The 21835-nt window shown below is 37.4% G+C and overlaps 2 protein-coding genes across 7 annotated transcripts in view; one reads left to right on the top strand and one right to left on the bottom strand.

Annotated features, from left to right (window-relative positions):
• Positions 1-18941, top strand: part of LOC143347068 (5'-3' exonuclease PLD3) — an 80162-nt gene extending 61221 nt beyond the window's left edge. Inside the window, exons 1-13 of one of the 3 annotated variants that reach the window (XM_076775926.1) lie at positions 4476-4859; positions 7330-7522; positions 8468-8597; positions 8715-8957; positions 9497-9648; positions 9933-10281; positions 10351-10485; positions 12314-12505; positions 12590-12718; positions 12936-13075; positions 14576-14741; positions 15179-15320; positions 15705-18941. In XM_076775926.1, the coding sequence (XP_076632041.1) occupies positions 8481-8597; positions 8715-8957; positions 9497-9648; positions 9933-10281; positions 10351-10485; positions 12314-12505; positions 12590-12718; positions 12936-13075; positions 14576-14741; positions 15179-15320; positions 15705-15898 (1959 nt within the window). In that variant the 5' untranslated portion in view covers positions 4476-4859; positions 7330-7522; positions 8468-8480 and the 3' untranslated portion in view covers positions 15899-18941. Of the gene's footprint in view, positions 1-4475; positions 4860-7329; positions 7523-8467; positions 8598-8714; positions 8958-9496; positions 9649-9932; positions 10282-10350; positions 10486-12313; positions 12506-12589; positions 12719-12935; positions 13076-14575; positions 14742-15178; positions 15321-15704 lie in introns of those variants that run through there. The other 2 variants (XM_076775925.1, XM_076775927.1) reach the window with 2 other exon arrangements.
• LOC143347069 (uncharacterized) overlaps positions 1-21697 on the bottom strand; it is a 30143-nt gene extending 8446 nt beyond the window's left edge. Inside the window, exons 1-2 of one of the 4 annotated variants that reach the window (XM_076775930.1) lie at positions 21468-21697; positions 1710-1810 (exon numbers count right to left, since the gene is read on the bottom strand). In XM_076775930.1, coding sequence (XP_076632045.1) covers positions 1710-1809 — 100 coding nt within the window. In that variant the 5' untranslated portion in view covers position 1810; positions 21468-21697. Of the gene's footprint in view, positions 1-1709; positions 1811-2105; positions 2466-2711; positions 3578-21467 lie in introns of those variants that run through there. The other 3 variants (XM_076775929.1, XM_076775931.1, XM_076775928.1) reach the window with 3 other exon arrangements.
• Between the last annotated feature and the right edge of the window lie 138 nt (positions 21698-21835).

The following is a 21835-nucleotide window of genomic DNA, read 5'->3' as shown; positions in this document are numbered from 1 at the left end:
GCCCTCGATAAATTGCAAATAACCCACAATAAGTATCGATCGACCCACCATAAATCGAGAATTTTATTTTGTTTAGTCGTTCTGTATGTTCCGATAGAAACTATGCAGGGTGTTCCGCCACCCCTGGGAAAAATTAGAGGCCAAAATAGAACGAAAATCAAGAATACGAATTTGTTGATGGAGTCTTCGTTAAAAAGTTATTAACGTTCAAAGTTCCGCCCGTACTGAATCTTTTTCTCGAAAATGCTTAGGCTTTCGGAGGTATGTGTAATGACCAAAAATGATTGTAATTGACCCCCGCAACCAAAAATAATTTTTTTAGAACGATTTGAAATTTTTTAATTTAATTTTTTAATAGCTTTTTAACGAAGCTTCACTCAAGAAATTGATATTCTTGATTGTCGTCTTATTTTGGTTTCTATCTTAATCTCCCATTAAAATTTTTCCCAGGTGTCGTCGAACACCCTGTATAGGCTACTCAATTTGCGGACAAAGTACACAAATGTGTTTTCAAACTATAGTCGTCCGTCATGCTCGACTAGTTTATACTAGTAGATAATAAAACCTCAGTCTAACGATTTGTTTGCAGAGTTCATTCCACTTAACAGTTATTCGGATAAGCTTCTATTCCACGTACGTGGAACGTAATATGATTGTTAATTCAGATTGTAATATTTATCGAGCAAATAACTGATCAGAAATTGCTTATCTTTTATTAGTTATTCGGAATTTTTTATCTAGATAAGAAATGCTATATCTGGTGGTGAGTCATCGTGGACGGTGGATACACAGCGTCGCTTGGAACTATAAAACTTTAATATTTTCTAATTAAAAAATCTTCTGAACGCTTTAAAAAAAAATTTGATCGAAATATTAGGGGAGGGGCGCAGTAGTAATGTTTTCGTTGCTCGTAAATTCAAAAACGAATTCGCGCGGTCTCGGCGCGAAAATAGAAAGACAAATAGAAGACAAAATTGCACACTTTTTCTACCTTTTTCAAACACCTACTGCACGTTCTTTACACTACCGGTGCCAGTTGCCAGTGATTAGAGACAGAATTATTTTTAGCGAACGACAGAGACGACTCTTTTTCCCACGATACGGGTAATTGTCACGACCTTATTGTTAAGCATTGATCCTACTCTGACATTTGACCACCTGGCTAATTAAATGACATATTAAACGACGAACAGTCTGATTTTGGAATACGAACGAACTCTGATAAACCACCACGTCGGTGGTCCAAAAACTTTTTCGTTATTGCTGTATATTTTCTGCCGGTCAAACGAAATAAAATAATATTTTCTGCAAGCTAAATAAAATAAAATTCCAGTTTCTGTGGGCCAAATAAAATATATTTCAATTTAAAATAATGTATGTCTAAGGTTTATCGAGGTATTATATTTTTTACTAATCACGATGATTTACATTTTTACTTTGTTTTGCAGACCGTATGACACTCCCCGCTAACGGAGGAAAAATTGGCAACCATTGCAAAATTCACTACTATTCGTATGCTAATTTCGCAATCAAAGTAATGTTTGTTTTTAATCACCATTGCGAATTCAATTTATGAATAAGTATATTTAAAATCGAATGTTATTAATTATTATTTTATACTTATTATTTTACCGTGTTCTTGATTACGCAGGGCCACCCGTTTCGACATGCACGCTATTTTTTACGGTACATTAAAATCAGCTACTCACCATTCGCTGAGTGCAAGTCGCTTAACGATAAAATCAAGAGCATCAACATCGTCGTCGGGCCGAGACTCCCTTTTCGATGCGGAAGGGAAGGTCCCAGCATCCTGAAAGTAATAAAAAAAAAAACTACGATTTACCATCCGTGAAATTGAAATATACAACGATACAAACGTCACGATCGTCGCTATATCGTAATCGTTACGAAGTACAATATTTTGGTGCGCTCCCATTTACCCCCCCTCACGCTCGAAGAAACACTCGTTTTCTATTCGTCGATCTAACCAAATTTCGATTCGACAGACGAACTGATTCGATCAAGCGCTGCATTTAATTATTCGATGAAAATAGAGTCGAACGAATTCTTGAACTTATTTGTGGAATTATTTAAACGAAACGTACCACTGGGCGCGCGTCATTCGGTCCTCGATGTCAAACGATTCGAACCGATCGGACGAAAGCGGAAAAAACGTCTGCCGTGATTGCCGATAGCGACAATGTAGACAGTGCGGTAAAAGTGCTTTGCGATAGCCGCGAAATGTGACTGTAAACGAAGCCACCGTGAGAGATGCATTATTCAACGAAGTACACGTGTTCCGATCCGTTTCGTTCAACGTGTGCTCCCTTTACCGCGAGCCTCGTATATACCTGCTGCCCTTTCGTTCGAGCGATGCGCGAATAGGCGCGGATCTGCGCATGGGGAACTCTTAAACGCCGAACACGTACTCGCTTTAACTTTTTTCCTATTTTCGAACTGTTTCGACGCTCCGAGAAACTGTTCGAAACTGTTACCCCTTTGTCCTCGACTTTTCCCGCTATCTCTTTCCACGTATCGTCTTTTACGAAACCGGTTTTCCCCGGACCTTTCGATTTTCACTCGTACCGAATTCGAATTCATCGATGCTCGTGGGAGAAAAAGAATCGAATCCTCGAAAAGATCGATAGATTTCTTTTGTTTCGAACGATTCTTCGAGCGTACGTCGACCGATCGTCCCAGTGGGAACTAACCTTTGCACGTTCGGAATCGCAATCACCGTGGCGAAGAAAGGACGCGAACCTCCAAAAAATTTCACATAATGTTCTGGGATCGAAGCTCGTGGTTTCAGGTAGGGAAGAAGCTTTCGCGCGTAGGGAGCCGTCAGGATCTAAGGATAGTTCTCGTGTGAACGATCGTGATTGCACGGTATATTTAACGATTGCCTGGGAAGCTTCTACAAAGGGAAAGGTGCCGCATGCGGAGAATTTTTTGGGGAAAGAGGGGACCGTGGTACGGCGCGAAATTACTTTTCACGACTTGGATCTTCCTCGAGACGATCGGCGTGATCCGGTCAAAGGAACGAGCTGGACGCGTCCGATCTATCCACTAAAACAGCATTCGTCGCGCCGAACGACACAGAATTGCAACGCACCACTCTCTTTATCATCACTAACACCATCACCATCACCGTACAAATACCACGCTCGACAAAAACGAACACGGAACACTCGTTATTCCTCGACGCACCGTACAGTCTTTACGACGTTCCGTGGTCGACTTTTTTATGTTTACCAGACAGTCACAAGAACAAGCCACACGTCAAGATTTGGAACGCAAACACTTTTCATTACTCTGGACGCCGAGCGACTTTAACTTTTAACTGTCAATGGAATTCGATGGCTACTAGCGTGCGTCGTTTTACGTCTACTTGCTTCGTTCGTTCTCCCGGTTGCTCGTTTATTCGATCGTACGCTTGATCGCTCGCCCATGGAAACAATGGCGGCGACGGCCGATGGATGGCGAGCGAAACGCCGCACCAACTATTTCGACGGTACGATGACACACTGCAGAACGCCAGAATACACGCCTCCATTCATCGACCGCGAGTCTGTGTTTGTATCGTCGATTGGTGTGTTACGCTATTACAATTTAGTGCCTTTTTCAAATGCACTGTACCTTCCCCCTCTACCTCTTGCAATCTTTTGCTTTTTCCGTCTTTCCGTTCCCCATATTTTTCCCTACCCTAAGCCATTTCCTTTTCTCCTGCACGTTCCTGCATCCTGTTTCCGAGGATTTGTCTTTCGATTTCATCCCTTTTTAATAGTTGCTTTTATTCCGGTAAATTGGCCGAGCAAATAAGAATAGGGAATTTAACGAAGAAACAGCACCAACGGCTAGGGATAATGCTTACATAGAAACGAGCGTAGTAGAGGACCTTGAGTCGGAGGCGTGCAGACACTCTATTATACCACGTTCTATGGACGATGAAGTTGAATGTAAATATAGCTTGTCAAGTGACTCAAATTTTATTGGTCCTTTTAGCCAATGATATAAACTCATAATAAAATTATGTTTCAATTGTACCTACACTCATTTGGGCGCAAATTAAAAAGTTACGTTGTCTCACGTAGTACATTTATGTCTAGCGATATGAAAGATTTATTCTTACAAGAAGAGTATAGTAAATTCTATTTTTGATGCAATACACCTAAAAAATAATAGGAATCTCAAAAAGATTGTGATACTAAAGTTGTTATTTAGATTTACAGGACGAATAATACAAAAAATGTAAACATCAAGTTTAAACAATTAATCCTGACAAAGCGTTAAGTATTTCAAGTACATAGATATTTTTCACAGAGATGGTTTTCACCTTATAATTACTAATAATTGGTTGCTTCGATCGAAATTTATTTAACGTAAATGACGTCAGGGAATTGGCAAACGGAGCCACCTATGATCGAACTTATGACTTCACCCCAATGGCGATTGAAAACGGGGTTGATGTTCCTATGGCCTAAGATTCTCTAGATTCTAGAGTCTTTACGTGTTAGGTGCTAAGTAGAAATCTAAACCCATTCAAGGTTATACGATTCGAATTAGAGAGTCTAGTGGCCCGAGGTCCTTTAATATACTCCTAATTCAATCACTTGGCATTTGGAAACTATAGGGAGTTTCCTTGTAACAGAAACTAGAAAACCCGCGAAACTGATACACCTACTAGGTTCCCTATATACAGCCTAAAATAATAAACACGCTCATTGGTAGTTTGGTTTGTGCCGGCTGTGCTCGGTGAGACTCGATGTTCTTCGACTTCGTTCGACGTTCAACTCGGATAGATGTGTTCTGAAGAACGCTACAAACTGTGAGAAAGCATCCAATCGGTTTAAGGAAAAGAGGTTCGTGAGATTCGTTTTATACGTATCATTACGAAGAAAAAACAGATCAGTGATTATGTTTCAGTACGAAATAAAGATAGATTCTCTACAAATTAAGTCTGTATTTCTACTATTTTTCTCTGTACGAATGATACGATGTTTTGTTTTCGTTGGAGCTGAATCGCCATTGGAGTTCCACAATCAGCATGCTTTGTGGTACAATTATCGGGAACGTTTAGTTAAAGAAATCGCTACGTTATATGCTCGTACATATACAAACCACACGTTTGTACCGTTCAACGATACATTTCTCATTTAATAAAAGATCCAACTGGAGGCTCCATTTCGATTGAATGGAGTTCACGTATCTTCTTATACGCCTTTGTTTACGACGCGACTATGCGTATATGTAGGTGTATGTGCACGCGAGTACACGTGTTTCTCATTGTTTGCTTTGACACGACAGACACGGATATTTATACCCCAGCCTAATTGCTTGGTCGAATTTGTGTACGAATATGATAACTGCATATATGTACGTTCTGTAAAACGGATTTATTTCGTGCCAAATCATATGCATAAAGTATGCTTAAACGAGACCCCACATTCCTAGGCACATTCTTTATATTCGTATGTTAATATGTTCGTTGTTCTGTCGATCACAAGTAACCGACATAAACATCCGTTCAGAGTTATTAAGAAGCATCTTATTAAATTGCATTGTATTTTCTTTTACGATGTTTTTGTTGTATATGTTTTACTATTTTATTATTTACTACTTGAATGTCCTAATACCGAGAACCGTTGGTAATACAATATTATATACGTCAACAGTTTTTAACAATAACAATATTTTCTTAATTCTTATCAGTAGAATTCGTTAAATGGCACGTCTGACATCGAATGACGTGCTTCAGCCTATATGATACACGTAAAACGCGATGTCGACTCTTGATAAATGTTATATGAAACAAAAAGAGTTCGGTATACTCCGTAACAGTGGTTGTCAAACCTTGCGATATCATTAAAATATTGTAGTATCACTGTTACGGTTAGGTATTTAAAAAAAGATTCTAAAAATGTATCTTTTTGAGAAAATAGGTTTGTTGGAAATTAATTTCTTTTCTTTTTATGTATATACATTTTAATATTTCTCTTTTTTCTAATATTTTTAACATTTTTATTTTTCATTTCTAGATTTTTGGTTTCGTAGTTGGAACAGTAATTAGTTCAAACTCGGTTCATATTCGACAATTGCACTTCATCTTAATTCTTATAGGCGTTGATTTATTAATTATGAACGGCATTTAGGTTCGTATAATAAATTGTATAAATATACACTGGAAGCCGTAGTTGGCCTCCATTGATCTATTAGCTATATCTTCTCTTGGAAACAGATAGAAATATCTTTGTTATCTTTAAATATAGACAAAAATATGTATCAAAGCTGTCCATCGTAAGGAAGGTTATTTTATTTTGGGAAGAGTCGTAGAATAGGAGATGTTAAGCTCAACTTTATTCTTCGAACGGATCCTCGCACTTTTGTACCCTTATTTTTATACCTGCTATTTAGACAATTTCGACGAATTATTCTTTATTCTTCGAACGGATCCTCGCACTTTTGTACCCTTATTTTTATACCTGCTATTTAGACAATTTCGACGAATTATAACAGGACATTCAAGATCATTCACTTACGAAGAGTATTCTACGTACCAGCATTTAGCCTCCATCGATACAGTTGCTCGACAATATTATTCACATTCAATATTAATCATGGAAATATAAATTTGCATAAAAAGTCAAGAGTCCCTACTAGTTACGACCAATCAAACATCAGTGACAATGGTCAATAAATATGTGATAGGATATTGTAGAAGACAAAATAATTGGGCTATATTTTATCGACCAAACTCTCACTGGCATTAAATATTCAGCTACATAAAAAATACACTTAGAATTTTATTAGAAAAACGTATAGCTGTACGTTCGTCGGAGAATGTGATACCAACATGATGGATGTCCTGTACATTATGCATCGAGTGTAAGAACCATTCGTGTTATCTTTTCAAATCGGCTGAAATTTACAGCAGTTCGTTAAAAATTTCTTTTCGTTGGAATTTAAAGCTATTTATCGCGATTTATTCATTTTACATCGCTACTTGATCTTTCCTTTCGAAAACACCGAACGATACCTGCGTACAAAGAGAGATCAACGCTGGAAAATACGAGGCTCCAGAATCCAGAAATTATAAAATACGCACGCGATGGCGCAGCGCTTCGAAGACTGCAACGTTTCGTCGATGCCAATGATCATTATTTCGATCATTTATTATAACGTATCGCCGTTAAAAAAGAACGCACAAGTACATCGATGCGTACAGATCCCTCAGAAATTGAAAATCGATTTATCCTCATTTTAACAAATTCGATTCGAATACACGGAATTCCGTAGCAAGTTTGAAAAAAAAAAACAAATTCCAATTTGCAGAAGGTAAGTCAGCAGTCGAAATCTATCTAGGACATGGAAAGCTCTTGAGCGCAAGTCCGTCGTGAAGCAAACGTGACTTTTCGATCGACACTGGTCGTTCCGCAAAATACATACGTCGATAGGTAGGTCAACAGACGCAACGGCCTGGGACGCCGCGCGTACACGAATGTCAACGAACATTGTTTTCGTCGAGGTATGTTTTCACCGAACCTCGACACGATATTTACATTTCATCCTTTCAAAAGGCGCCTCGGGTTTCTCGGGTTTTTCCCGTCACGGGCCCTGACGCGATCGCGAGAGCACGTTTCCGCGGTGATTCGTCGCGTTATCGTACGATACAGAAGTGCAATTATCACGCCACTTTCGGAGCCATCGTGATTTCGTCACGATTTTTATCGTCCGTCTCTGATTTCGCGTAATATTAATGCGATCGAACCGTAAAATCCTTCGACATACGCGTATCCGACAATGGGAATATCCCGATTGTGTCATCGATATTTAAATGAGCTGCGTTGTGACAGGTCACGTTAAATCAAAGTTAGTTGGTAGATGCTATTGGCTAATAGTTCACGAGATATTTAATGAATTTTCATGTAAGATTATATACCAAAGCGTAAGCAAATTGTCTTATGATTTCAGTATGGCGTAATGGGTAGAGTGTTTGCTTTTTGCGGCTTAGCTTTAATTTTCTGCGCTGGTTCGAATCTTGTCGACTGATTGTTTTTTTTTTTTCATTAAAGATGGAGATTTATTTACATTTGCACCGTTCGTAATAAATGTATATATTATTTATTTGAGTTATTAATCGTACGCATGCTAGCACGATAAATATCCTAGAAATGATCAAAACAAAAGTATAGCGTACATATTTATGAGCATGGTACCTTTCGACACCTATCTCTACATAATTTCATTCTACAGATTATTTAAGGTAAACGTCATCTGTTGAGTAAATATTACTTTATATTTCCTGCGTATTGACACTAATGTCTCGCGTTGCTTCTCGATAAATATGCGCTTCAGACTGTTACGTCACGAGTAACAGGTCATTACCATGTGCTCTATGAGGTTATAAACTTTTTAGTAAAAAATTAAATGGCCGTGTAACTCTCTGCAGAAAGTTGTTTTAAAATTTTAGCGAATCCATCGAAATGTCGTTCTTCGGGTGGAGAAATAGCGGCCGTTCCGAAAACTCTGAACACACGGGACGCAACTTGCAGGATGGCCTCTTTCAAATCGCCTCCCAGGCTTGCCATATATTGGTGCAAGTAAGTTTCAATTAGAAAACAAGCTTCAAAGCTTGCAACGAATATGAATCAAATTCGTTTCATTTTTCAATTGATCTTTTCATTTGTTGTCGATCACAAGATATTTTTAATCGGTAGGTGAACAATACGCACAACGTTTCCTACGGCGGCAGCAACAACGTGAGAAATATCGCATACTCGAAGTGTTCCACCAAAGATGGAGACTCGATAGGCCTCGCCGGTTGTTCCGTAAACAGAGGCACAGCCTCGACGGTCAAATCTTATACAAAATATACGAAGGAACGTAGGAAGGATCAGGACGTGGTCGTTCTTTTGCCGCACCGGAAGAACAGAACCGCCCTCGTCAAGCACAAATTATCCGTGCGTATCGATAAACGTGGATTTTATACCCTTCGTCAACACTAGAACTACCAACAATTATGGTGCATTTATTTGTACCAAAGAAATTAAAACGATAGATACGCGAGGAAATGTACAGGGCGTTCGACCACCTCGGGGAAAAATTTTAATAGGGGATTCTAGAGGCTAAAATAAGACGAAAATCAAGAATACCAATTTGCTGATTGAGGCTTCGTTAAAAAGTTATTAACGTTTAAAGCTCCGCTTGTAGAACAACCATGTGAGAACCACTATCGCGCGCACGCAGCTGAAACTTTAAACCAATCAGCAAATCGGTATTCTTAATTTCCGTCTTATTCTGCCCTCTGGAATCTCCCATTAAAATTTTTCCCCGAAAGAACGAACACCCTGTATAGAGCAGTGGAAATAAGTATTTACTCATTCTCTCATAGAGAAGTATGACAAATTTTCCAGAATCCAGTCGAGTAAATTTTGGACAATTTTTATTAGGAATTACAAACGAGTCATTTTGACCATTTCGTTGGTTCCATTCGTTACAGACAGTCTCCGAAAACGCGCGTCTGGAAGTGAATCCTTCGGGCTGCGCTGGCGGGGGCGGCGGTAACAGTGTTCCCGATGACGATTTCGAGTTATGGGATCAATCAGGTTTTATGTTGAGGAGCGACGCGGACGACTCGATGGGACACGGAAAGTTAGTATTCGTAAATAATGATTAACCCTTCGAAGAATTTAGTTTTGAAAAGTATAGAGTATTATTTACGATTCTTAAGCACCTTCCATCGACGATAAACTGTCTTGTAAATTTAAACAAAATTTTGTATCGAATACTTCGTCTATCTCGTTGTATAGATCGTAGTTGAAACCGAGATATCTCGTCCTCGGTAATGAAAGGGTTAATGACTTTTACTCCTTTATTGCCTGAATTGTCGAGAGGCGTGGTATTAAATAGTTGATTGGTTTTGTTCGTTGAAACAGATGGGGAGGAGCTCAAGGATGGTGCAAGCCCAGTTGTATTCCAATCACGGTCATCCTCATTTTAATAGTGCTGGTTGTTTTGCTGCCATTGTTAGACCACGCGGCGGACAAGTACGCGTCGAACGGCAGCAACGTTGGCTTCGATTCGAGCTGCATGAACGGCTGCAATTTATCGCTCGTAGAAAGTATACCGATCGGGATGAATTACACGGACAATAACGTGATCCACGAGAGCACTTACGACTCTTGGGTGAAATTGATCTCGTTAGCGCGGGAGAAAATAGAAATAGCATCGCTTTATTGGACCTTGAGAAGAGAAGACGTGTATCCGGACGACAGCGCGAGACAGGTACATAAGAAAATTATCCGTGAAAGCGATCGAAAACGGACATTTATTTTCGTGGTGCGTTCGTTTCAGGGCGAGGAGATTTTTCGGTTGATGATAGAGGCTGGCAGAGATCGGAACATTGCTCTAAATATCGCGCAAAACATGCCGTCGCAAGCCCGCCCGAACGATGATACGGAAATCTTGGCGCGAAAAGCGAACGCTAAGGTAACTTTGCTTTGAAAAAAGAAAATAACGATGCAAAAATTAATCGTTGCAGAGCTCATTGCAGGAAACGTTGTATTACTGTAGCTAGAGAATAAAGATTTTTGAGTCAATTACTATCTTTGAAGGAGATCTTCTGATTTTAAGATCGAAGGAGCACTTTTTTGGTCATTTGTTTTTTGGAAAAAACAATTATAAGTAAATGTAACTCTTTTTACTTGTAAATTTATTGGCTCCATATTTACTGGCTTTATCGATTTTTACGGATATTTAGAAATAGTAAAAGCATTTTACAATTACATTTGTTGAAAATACGTGTAATCATGTCATAATAATGACGTATAATCATTTAGAAATAATTACATAGTAGGCGTATGCACTTATTTATTGATAATGGTGTCAGAAAGTCACGAGTATATTTCAGTTTCCAGCAAACATGCGACGAAGTTGGTAGTCCTACATAACCGTCTTTCTGTTCTTTTGTAAAGTGTGTGGAAAATATTTTGAAGCTTTTTCCGATGTTAGCAACGTTAGTTCATTGGTAGTGAATGATAATGTGTCAGGTGTCGGTGATAAATCATCTTCTTCTAATGAATTTCCCTGAGAATATTTTGGTGATGAAAAATCTATGGAATATATGTTATTTAAATACGCAGAAGTTCAAGGACGATCACAAACACACAAATTTTGCATATGAATATATATTTACAGTGTCGGTAACGTCAAAAATAGGAACCATTTCGTTAAAAACTTAAGTGTTTTGCCGTAGAGAGCGCTGATCATATGTTTAAGATTAGTTTTATATTAATAGAACAATAATTATAGCTAATATCTCGTAAATCGAATAGTCTATACTTTTCATTGGAACATAAAGAGAAATTAAACGAAATTTCATTCGTATCGGACGAAAATTGTAGCAGTTAAATGGAAATCACAAGCTCAGAGATTTTGAATTTGAATTTTATATTCATAATAATAGTGAAAAACAGGAATAAAAACAAGGGATAATTGAATGTCCTGCAACATATCAGTGAAGTGACAATTTAAGTGTATTCAAAAAATTAATAATCCTCGATTTTTTATATTCCAGAGACAGTGTATGAAGTCGAGAAATAAAAACTTCATGAATAAACGCTATTAATGCGTCAATCGGAGTATTATAAAACGCATGATAGATTAGGTTGCGTAATTTGTATGAAAACGAAAAAACGAAAAAAAAATAGAGGGATTTATATACGTTACGCATCATTTTCGATTCACTTTTGTGTAATTTAATAATTATTCATCATTCTCGTACAGAATTAGGAATCATATTTCATTTCCTTGTTATAAATCGACTTAATACTTAATTTATATAGAATAATGTTCCAGTACTCCATACTCGATAAATATTTACGAGCAATTTGTACAACATTCTATTAAAAAACAATGTAATTACAGGGTAAACGACGTTGTAACGCGAACTTGAGTTTCATCATTCGAATATTGTAAAGTTATATTGATGCAAAAAAGAAAAATACAATATATTGACCTGATTTCACAATCCAGTAGATAATTGAACAATACAAATAGAAAACTAGCGGAACAAATAAGGTGAAAATCAGCTCGGAAAAGGAACCAATCGACACAAAGCAGAACTCAATTCACTACTCGGAATTTTTTTTATATAATTATGATTTCAAATATCGCCGTAAAGTTTCAATTTTTTGATCCACTGTAGGACACTGTAGGTTCTGAGCAAGAACAACATTCTAAATTTTTTATTCATTTTCTATTGCCTATTCATTCGTTGTCTATTTAAGGCCATCGTGTTTGATTGAAATTCAAACAGGTGAGAAGCTTAAACTTCGCCGGACTGCTCGGGGGCGGTGTACTTCACACGAAATTATGGCTCGTTGACAGAACCCACGTGTACGTCGGTTCGGCAAACATGGACTGGCGATCTCTGTCGCAGGTGAAAGAGCTCGGTCTGCTAGCTCTGAACTGCAGCTGCCTGGCGAACGATTACGCGAAAATTTTCGACGTAGGTAAAAAGATAAACACGCGAGAAATTGGTACCACGCTCTCTCCGGTATTCCGTAAAATATTTATTTTTAAATCTTCGTAGGTTTACTGGACAGTCGCGGAAGAGAATAAAGTGCCGTCCGTTTGGCCAGATTCGTTCAACACGAAGATCAATCTGGACAATCCAATGACTTTCACCTTCATGAACAATAGGTATCGGACTTTCATCGCGGTAAGTGCAATTTCTAGACTGCGAATTTTATGCATTTATGCCGTATACACATTAACCGTTTTTTTCTTCGCACTTTGGTTAATGAAGCTCGTGGACTCTAAACATTAATCAACTCGACGCGAATTTCTCTGCAAATTGAGGATAATTTATATTAGAGTAGATTTTGATTAGATGGCGTTTCTAAAATTGATTTCTAGAACGCGAGAATGTGTTTCAGAGCTCGCCGCAGCCATTTTCGCCGAAGGGTAGAACCAACGACATCGACGCCATTCTGAATTGTATCGAGAAAGCAGAGAAATTTATTTATATCGCGGTAATGGACTATTTCCCTCTGACTATATACACCGCTAAAATCAAGTACGTATGCGATTAGCTTTCTCTCGCTAATCTACTGCGTTTATCTGTTTGCTATTTCCATTTATATACGCAGAAAAAGACCCTGTTCGCTCCAGCGAATTCACACGCATATGCATTTTTTGCATGCCAGTTTTTGCAACCGATTCGCGTTTTCAAACTATTCCATTCGAATAATAACGCGTGAAAAAATGATGCATTTACGTAGGGTGTTCGTTTGAAAACCTTGTATCCAAATATCTTGGAAACAACGCATTTTTCTACCACTTGCGTCACTCGCGACATTTATACGAAGAATAGAACAACAAAACGACACATCTGGAATTATTAATGAATATAGAAAATAAAGTTCGATAAATGTGTCTTAGAGTCTATTTGTTTTTTTATCGGTATAATAAGTTTAATAAATAGTTGGTTCGTAAAGTCACTAACAGGGTTTGGCTTCTCCTGAACAATATATGTTTTTTAGTCCCGTTTCTTTTATAGCTCGCGGGCAATGTGATTTTGTTTTCAAGTTACACCTTGTTTTGTTGAGGAGCAACTTTTTTCTGCGCGCGACACACGTAATTGGATATTGACTCAGCCTTTTCTCAAGGTCCGTAATTAATGAGATCAATTGAGGCTGAACAACTTCTCTGAAACTATTCTAGTTGAACAGTTATTGAAATACAAAACAAGCTGCTAATTTGAAAACAAGATCATACGTTTATTTTAAAAGGCGTGCAATAAAATTGGGATTATTTTTTGAAATTAATATATATGTATTTAAATAAAACTAGTAATATAGTCACGTAAGCGTGACAGCTCCTGTCAAAGTGTTGATTAAAAGTGGCGCAGAATGTAAAAGAGAATTTCGAGATATTCATATAAATAATGTTACCTGTAATTTGGTCAAGTTCAAGCTGCCGCCATCGATTTGCTTTTTAATGAAATTCATCCTGTTTGGTGCACGGCAGTGGCGATACCGATGCCTTGGAGTATGTCAGTTGGGCGCAGATAATTTACACGGAAAAAGTGCCAAGTTAATTTGAATATCGAGTCGTGTGTCTAGCACTTTCTCTCGTTGTGTTCTATGTGTGCCTAACGATCGCTCCGAATGCCTATATGCCTTATGTGTGCCTATGTCTCTCTTAATCCAAGTATCTTTTTAGCTACCGCGAAGCTGCTGACTGTCCGTTGTTTATAATTAAACGATGGTCGTAGATTTGTTTTCCAATTTTTCTTGACGAAACAAAGTCTTCCTTATTGTATCCATGTGCACTCGTACAGATTAATAAATAACATTTTGGACATTCGTTGCACATAGTAACTCTGCTGTTCTTTTCAAGCCCAGAGTTGTGGCTAGTTTTATCATATATAAACTTTAATTAGTGATTCAATTTATAATACATATTAAATTATAACTCAGGGAAAAAGCAAAGTTAAGAATTCCTGGTCTTTCCTCTCTTCCATAATGTTTTCAGTTTTTCTAGACTCAAGTGTGGACTTTGTTGCAACATTTAGGTATTGGCCAATCATTGACGACGCTTTGAGGACCGCGGCCATCGAACGCAGGGTTCACATACGTCTGTTGATCTCATCTTGGAAACACTCGAGGAAGTCTGAGGTCGCCTTTCTGAAATCGCTGGTCGAGTTGACGGACAGTTACGCGGGCGTTAAAATTGAAGTGGTTGGTACACGACAATGGTTTACGAAATTTTTCGAAAGTTTCAATCCTTCCACTGCGAACGACTACATATTTGGAATTATCGTGTACAATATTATTGCAATATCTTTCTTATTTAATTTTTAATCTTAATTTTGAATTTATCTAATTTTTTATTTTCTCTGTAATAGCCTAGTAGATTGCCTCCATTGTAGATTCTCTGTAGCTTACATTCATTTCAGTCTTGTTGATCGAACACGTCAATATTTTCTTTTCGCCTTCCTAAAGCACTGTTTATATTGAACATTTTTCGCCGTTGGAATATTTTTCTGATGTTTGAAAACGCTATTTACACTTTCGATCATTCTTCAAACCTAACACGTACCATCCTGAGACTTTGTGTTACCGCTGCAGTGAAAGTATAGTAAAACTTTGACGTTCGCGTTAATTTCTGCTTTTAGAGAAGGTTCGTGGTGCCTACCGACGCAGAATTGGACAAGATACCGTTCGCGAGAGTGAACCATAACAAGTACATGGTAACGGACGTGGCCGCCTACATAGGAACCAGCAACTGGTCCGGCGATTATTTCACAAACACTGGAGGCAATTATTTATCCCAAACGATAATTATAATATTTCCTTTATATAAAATCATTTTGATTCTTTGCGAAAAAGTACTAAAAGTACTATTGCTAGACGGTGACATTATAAATATGATATTAAAAATAAAACATCGTAGAACAAAAGTCGAAAGGTTCCAGATAATACAGAGAATACACAATCCGGTGTGAAATTTTTTACAATATCAACCGAGTTTTTAAAGGTGTTGAAAAACTTCGAACGCGAATAACTAAACAAATATTGAGCATCTGACTCTGTAACGATACATTCTTCCAAGTACAAAGTTTCGATCGAATCGGTGACCCGAAGGTCGTGGACTCTCCTTGTCAGCCATCGGTATTAACGATACTAATTTTGTGTCGGTAGGTATAGGCACGATATTCGAGACCATGGGCGAGCAAACGTCGGACAACCTCAGGCAGCAACTGGAGAACATTTTTCACCGCGACTGGTATTCCGAATACTCTTATGCTCTGAATGGAAGTTTACCGATCGCTGAAAGACCAACAAACGTAATCGACGATCACTACTTGCGATCGACTCGCTACGTATTAGCGTGACAACGTCGATACCGTCGTCAACGAGGAAAATGAAAATCTCGTCTGGTCGATTAGCATCTGGACGAAGTTCTCGAACATTACGTCTCTCGTCATTCGCAAACTTTTAATAATTATTTTTTTTTCTTTTTCTTTACTTCTACGAAACACTTGGTCAGATTGCCCGTGCTCGGCAAATATCTTCGACGAGCGCGTTTTGTTTGTTCCGGCTGGGCCGCGCGCGTGCACAAACACACGGAGAGACAGAAACGGGCGCGTCTTCCTTCCATGTTTCCTTTGCCGTACCGCTTCATTTCGTCGCTTCGATGTCGCGCCATCTCCGTTCAACAGCCACGAGAGACGTACACGCGCGAAATCTTAGGCCTACGCGAGCAATCTTACATAATGGACGTCCGTGTGCCTTGCCACAAGTGCCCTTGCAAATGTTTTCTAAGAGAGATCTCGCCTCGAGACGAGTGTACATCGTTCCGTCCGTAAGTAACGCGGTAAACCGACGATTCCGTAGACCGGTGCTAATGATCGTAGTAATTAGCACACTGACAGGATTTTTCATCCATGGTAAACAGAGCGATTCAATTTTAGTTGATCGTGAACTAGCAATTTAAACAAAGAAGTTACAATTTACAACTACCGACAAAATTATTTGTACCACTTCCGTATATCTTCGTTTAGAACGTCTCATTTGTCTATATACAAAATTAATAACACTATATACAAAATCTTGATTTAGACACACTGGTGTTGGTGTTTTAGGAATACAATTAGTAGTATGTTATCAGTTTCGTTCTATTTATATATATATTAAAAAGCAAGACATTCTAAATAAAGATACACGAAAAAAGTGACCGGTATAAATAATTCTTTTCAGTTGTGAACGTTTCGCGATCACGTACCGTGATAATAAATATGTCCAATTTTTGTTTAAACAGTCCGCGACTATAAATTATACGTGGTGGCGTTTACAGCGTCGCATAATTTACCAGTTTTTGCCGAAATCACAAGACAATTTATAACTATTTGATCAATCTGTTTCTGCTGTACGCAAAAAAGTTTTGCGACATTTTTAATACGCTCGGTCGGAGTATCCTTTGCCCGCAAATGTAACCAACCGCGGCATTTTTTTTTTTAACAGCCGCTTAGAAATTAGCATAGATACGTAAGAAACGCGCTATTACGTTGGTGCATACGAAATGGTCGTTCTTTCGTCGAATATCAAAGGTATGGAAGTTTTTGAAAGCTTGTAAATCATGTGGTTTCTATCGTTGTCCCCCAAAGGACCCCAGTGATCGTTCGCTCCGCTCCTGGGGAACGAAAATTTCACCGATTCGATTCGTTATCGACGATTCTCGGTCTTCCCGAACGGACAGATTTTTAACGTTATCAATTACCGTAAAATAGAAAATATTACGTAACTGTATGGGGAGTAGTTGCGCGCGCGTTAGACAAAAACAATCCCATTTTCCTTATCTTGCAACGAAAAAAAGAGAATTGAAGTTCGGGAAAAGTAGCACTTGGCATACATTAATTTAATGGTTTATATAATTCGAATAAAGAAACACATACGTCTGTACAGTGGCAGACCTAGAAGAGGGGTTCACGAAAAATTCGAGATCTCGAGAATCTCGTCTGTAGAAATTATAAATAGAAATAGAAATAGTTCTTTTGATCACGCCGCTCTCCATCCCCTTGTATCTGCCACTGCGTGTATAAAAAAATCATATTCCGTGTAGATCCTTTCGATTTTTGTTTTAAACTGCGAGAATCTGTGAATCTCGATAGGTCTCGTTTTCCATTCGTTATATTCGTAATTTCTTTTCCAACCGAATCTCGCCATCGAGTTTTGCTTCCTGTCGTTCGTTGCGTAACGTTTCTTCTTTGCGTCTTGCTTTTATATTTCGTTTATATACTTCCGTTATACATGCATACACGTGCACGTACGCGGACATTTTTGTACTAAATGAGAAAAAATATATATACATACGTATGTACATATACATATCTATATGCGTGGATAAATATACGGTAATTACCATCTCCTGTACTTATGTAATGAAACGATCGCGACGTTGGACTTGAACGATGCAATGAATTTGGCGAATGATCGGTTCGCAACTGTATGTTTGCGAGTTTGTCTTTGCATAGTAATGCATGGAGAGAGAGAGAAATGTATAATTGTGAAACGCCCTCGGGAAGGAATTTACAGTGATACTGAAAACACGAAATTACGCCTATATTTTCTGGTCACTCCTGGGAAATCCTTTTAGAAATAAAAATGTCTGTATGACGTCATAGCGTCGTACGAAAATAGCGGCATATCATTATTTACCGGTTTCAATGCTGGTAAAAACTCTCGTACATGTAGGGATGTGTCCTTTCACGATATATTTCTTTTATATCATTTTTACAAGTCTCGAGAATATTGTATTTATAAGTGTACGCATCCATGACGTTACGTCTCTATTATGTATACCGTTTTCACATTTTTAAAAGCCACTTTTCATTACCAACAATTCTTTTGGATTTTTTTTTTAAAGATAAATTATCGAATTTAAAATAGTTTTGGTGTCAAGTCCTTGGCTCTTAAGGAAATCGAGCGATGCGTGGACCCACCGATGTGGGTCAAATTTTATGCAGGGTGTTCGAAAAGAACATTCAGAATTTACATGATAAATAGCACGTAGATCGATAGCTCCACTGATTCTGAGATATATCAAAATTACGTGTCTTCTTACAGAGTAGCAAATTCTCGAAAATTTGAATTGTTTGAGGAGTCTACCAAAACTAAAGTCGTATTCTTTAGGCATATAATGAATCATCGTAAATTAAATGGCTACTGAAAAGAAGAACGTGTAATAATAATCGTATTAATACTGATCATGTTAGTCATATCATTGGTATGAGTAGCACGTTCGAATCGATGGAATATTCCAATAAAATAGAGTTCTGAGGGCGTTCAAGGAAGGCAAGCTTTGAACGGCAAAAAGTGACCTTGAATGATCTTAAAAAGACCCAATACATTCCATTTAACAAAGTAAAAGTCACCTTGAAATCTCGGATGTATAAATGACCTTGGAAAACCGATATAATTGCTTTTAAAGAAAAAATAAAGGTCGCTTTGAAATCAAAGTTGTTCTACTTGAAACATTTTTTGGAATAACCAATACTTTTGGAGATACGAAAGTCTAGACGGATAATCGTATACATATAGGATGTCCTACGCGAAAAATTGATAATCTAATTAGTTTTAATATAAACTTGTGTTGATTTTGTTGGTCGAAGAAAGGAAATAAGAAGTATTGGATCAAATTAGTGTGAAATCTGTGACAATCCAAGTGCCAACTTTTCAGCTCTCCACAGTAGATAGCAGAGTCTTTTATTTTACGTATATTTAATTATTTTGTAATATTAATGGAACGCCAATTTAGAATAATATATTTAAAGTAAACGAATCAATTATTTATAAGAATATGTTTCACATTTATTTATAATTTATAAGTAGTTATGGTATTTCTTAAAACAATTCCGAACACGCAACGTTAGGACATTCTGTCACATGTTTCACATACATAACTTATTCTTCTCGTTTCCTCCTGTATTTTTCGATTACAGCATACTAAAAAATCTTTACATTTTCTTCTTGGATGTGGAATACTTTTTCTTCGATGGAAAATCAGGATTCTTCTTAATTCTTTTTTAAACAACAGCGTGTTTTTTTTTTTTTATTGTACGATATTCCAGATTCAACGATGTCCCTTGAAGTTGTTTCTTTTTTAATCATTTATTTAGAATCGTAATTCAGAAATACTGACTCGTAGACTCGATCTTTTGCTTATGGTACGTAATCGTATTATTATTGGGCTCCTAATAAGTGCTCAAATTGCATGCCATCTTACGCAACACAAAGTTCTGCTGACATACGTGTTAGGGAGGAACAGTTGAGCAAAATTCTTATCTATATAAAAAATTGTCGAATAAAGAATAAAATATAAATAACTGTTTGATTCACGATTTCAGTAAAACTTTGCTTGTCTCTGATAAGAAATATGAATTATTATCAGAATTAAGTTCTGTCTATTAATTTCGATTCGTTGAACTTTTTACTCGGCGAATATGAGAACTTACTTAAAAGAAACTGTTTATAGATAGACGATATTTTATGAACATTACGTGCAATGTGATATAAAACAAAAGATCGGGAATAAACCAAGTAACATATGTATAATTTGCTTGATCTAAGCTTGAAAACGGAAGGCATTTATTAAATGGTATAAGATACTTAAAATATTATTAGAGACATAATATACTCCCACGATTATTAAGTTCCTATGAATAAGTTATTCACAATTTTCTATGTTAAAAAGCACGCTACCTGCTTTGAAAAACACTAATCCGAGTGAACTTGGAACGGATGTCTAAGAAAAGAGTCAAGGTTCATCGTCTAAGTGTTAATGAACAAAACATCGCGTAAAGGTCTCGCGTTTTTGTAAAATTATGTAGTGAACATCTGTAATTTTGTGGCCACATCACCTCAGCGAATTAAATAATATTTAAATTTCAGTAATAGAAATAGCTTAAAAACCGTATTGTGTCATACACGTGCGGAAGTTCTGCTTTCCCTTCTTATTATTCAGTCTTCAACTATATTATTAAACACGTTTAGGTGGAACCTACTTTTAGAGTAGAATTATATAAATTAAAATTCAAAATACAATTCGTTAGTCAAATACTGATACTGTCTCGAGAATATTTTCTTCTGCACGCATTCAACAAATTTTGTTATTATTTGAAAAAATGAAAACGCATTGGATACTGACTATAGCGATAACCGTATATTTTTTAAAGCAATTTCTTCCTATTTATTATTAATATTTTTTTTTCATAACGGAGGGAGGCACAAGAATATTTAGAGACGTAAACGAAGGAAATGTAGCTTTGTCAATAATTCTACCACATTGATTTGCCATTTGGATAAAACGCAATGCTCTACTTCAGAAATTTATTTTTTATATTGAATCATTAGTTACTACGATGGATGCTACAACTTTATACGTTAATCGGTATCGCGCACATTTGTGATCAGGCGATTGCAAATATGACGTTCGAAGCATTGTGAAACGCGTGGCGGAGACTCGTCTCGTATTTCAAAAGTTAAAAGAAAAAGAGTGAACGCGTGTAAAAATTTCTGCCTCGTTGTTTTCTGGCCGCCGAGTTACCGTGACACGAATCAGAAATGTCCAATGTGCTTATCCAGATGAAAAATTCGTACAACAAATAAAAGATATAGTTATTTATCCGGTACTGGTTCAATAAAAAATTGAAAATAATTTTAATTTTAATGTTTGCAGAGGATAGTCTGTTAAATTTAAAGTTATTCGAAATAATACAATTTAAAATAGTTTTAAATTTGTATTATTTCGAATAACTTTTCGTGATAATTGAATAGGTTGTCGTTTGCAAATATTGGTTTTTGTCATTCTTCGGTCGTATGGTAAGATTAATTTCATAAAATTGTCAAAGGATTAGAGATATTTTCTATCGAAAACAGTAAAGTTTGTCCATGTTGTTTAGTTACCACAGCGTGTCGGTTCCATCGTCTTCCGGTCGTTTGTTTTGAATCGTTTCCCGCTGATCGTGTCGCCTCGAGTTCACTACGGATCCTTGGAGCGTCTAAAACTCTTTCGCGACGCGCACTTCTGAGGATCCCTTCGCGTAACGAATGCACGCGTCGCGTTTATCGATGCGCATCGTGGAGTTCTTATTCCCGACGACAACAATAGCGTCATTCGACAGGTTTTTGCCGTACGGGAGATTCGAAGGGAACGAAAATACGATTAAACGTGCAGAAGCTCCCGCGATAGGACAAAAAGAAGAAAGCGGGTAGAAGAAACGAGAGGCGAAATAAATTCGAGGCAGGGAGGTGGTTGAACTGGGGGGTCGAGC

Source organism: Colletes latitarsis, chromosome 10 (assembly GCF_051014445.1).
Source record: "Colletes latitarsis isolate SP2378_abdomen chromosome 10, iyColLati1, whole genome shotgun sequence".
NCBI classification, from domain to species: Eukaryota; Metazoa; Arthropoda; class Insecta; order Hymenoptera; family Colletidae; genus Colletes; species Colletes latitarsis.
The sequence above is the reverse complement of the archived record's forward strand: the minus strand, read 5'-3'. Positions and strand labels throughout refer to the sequence as shown.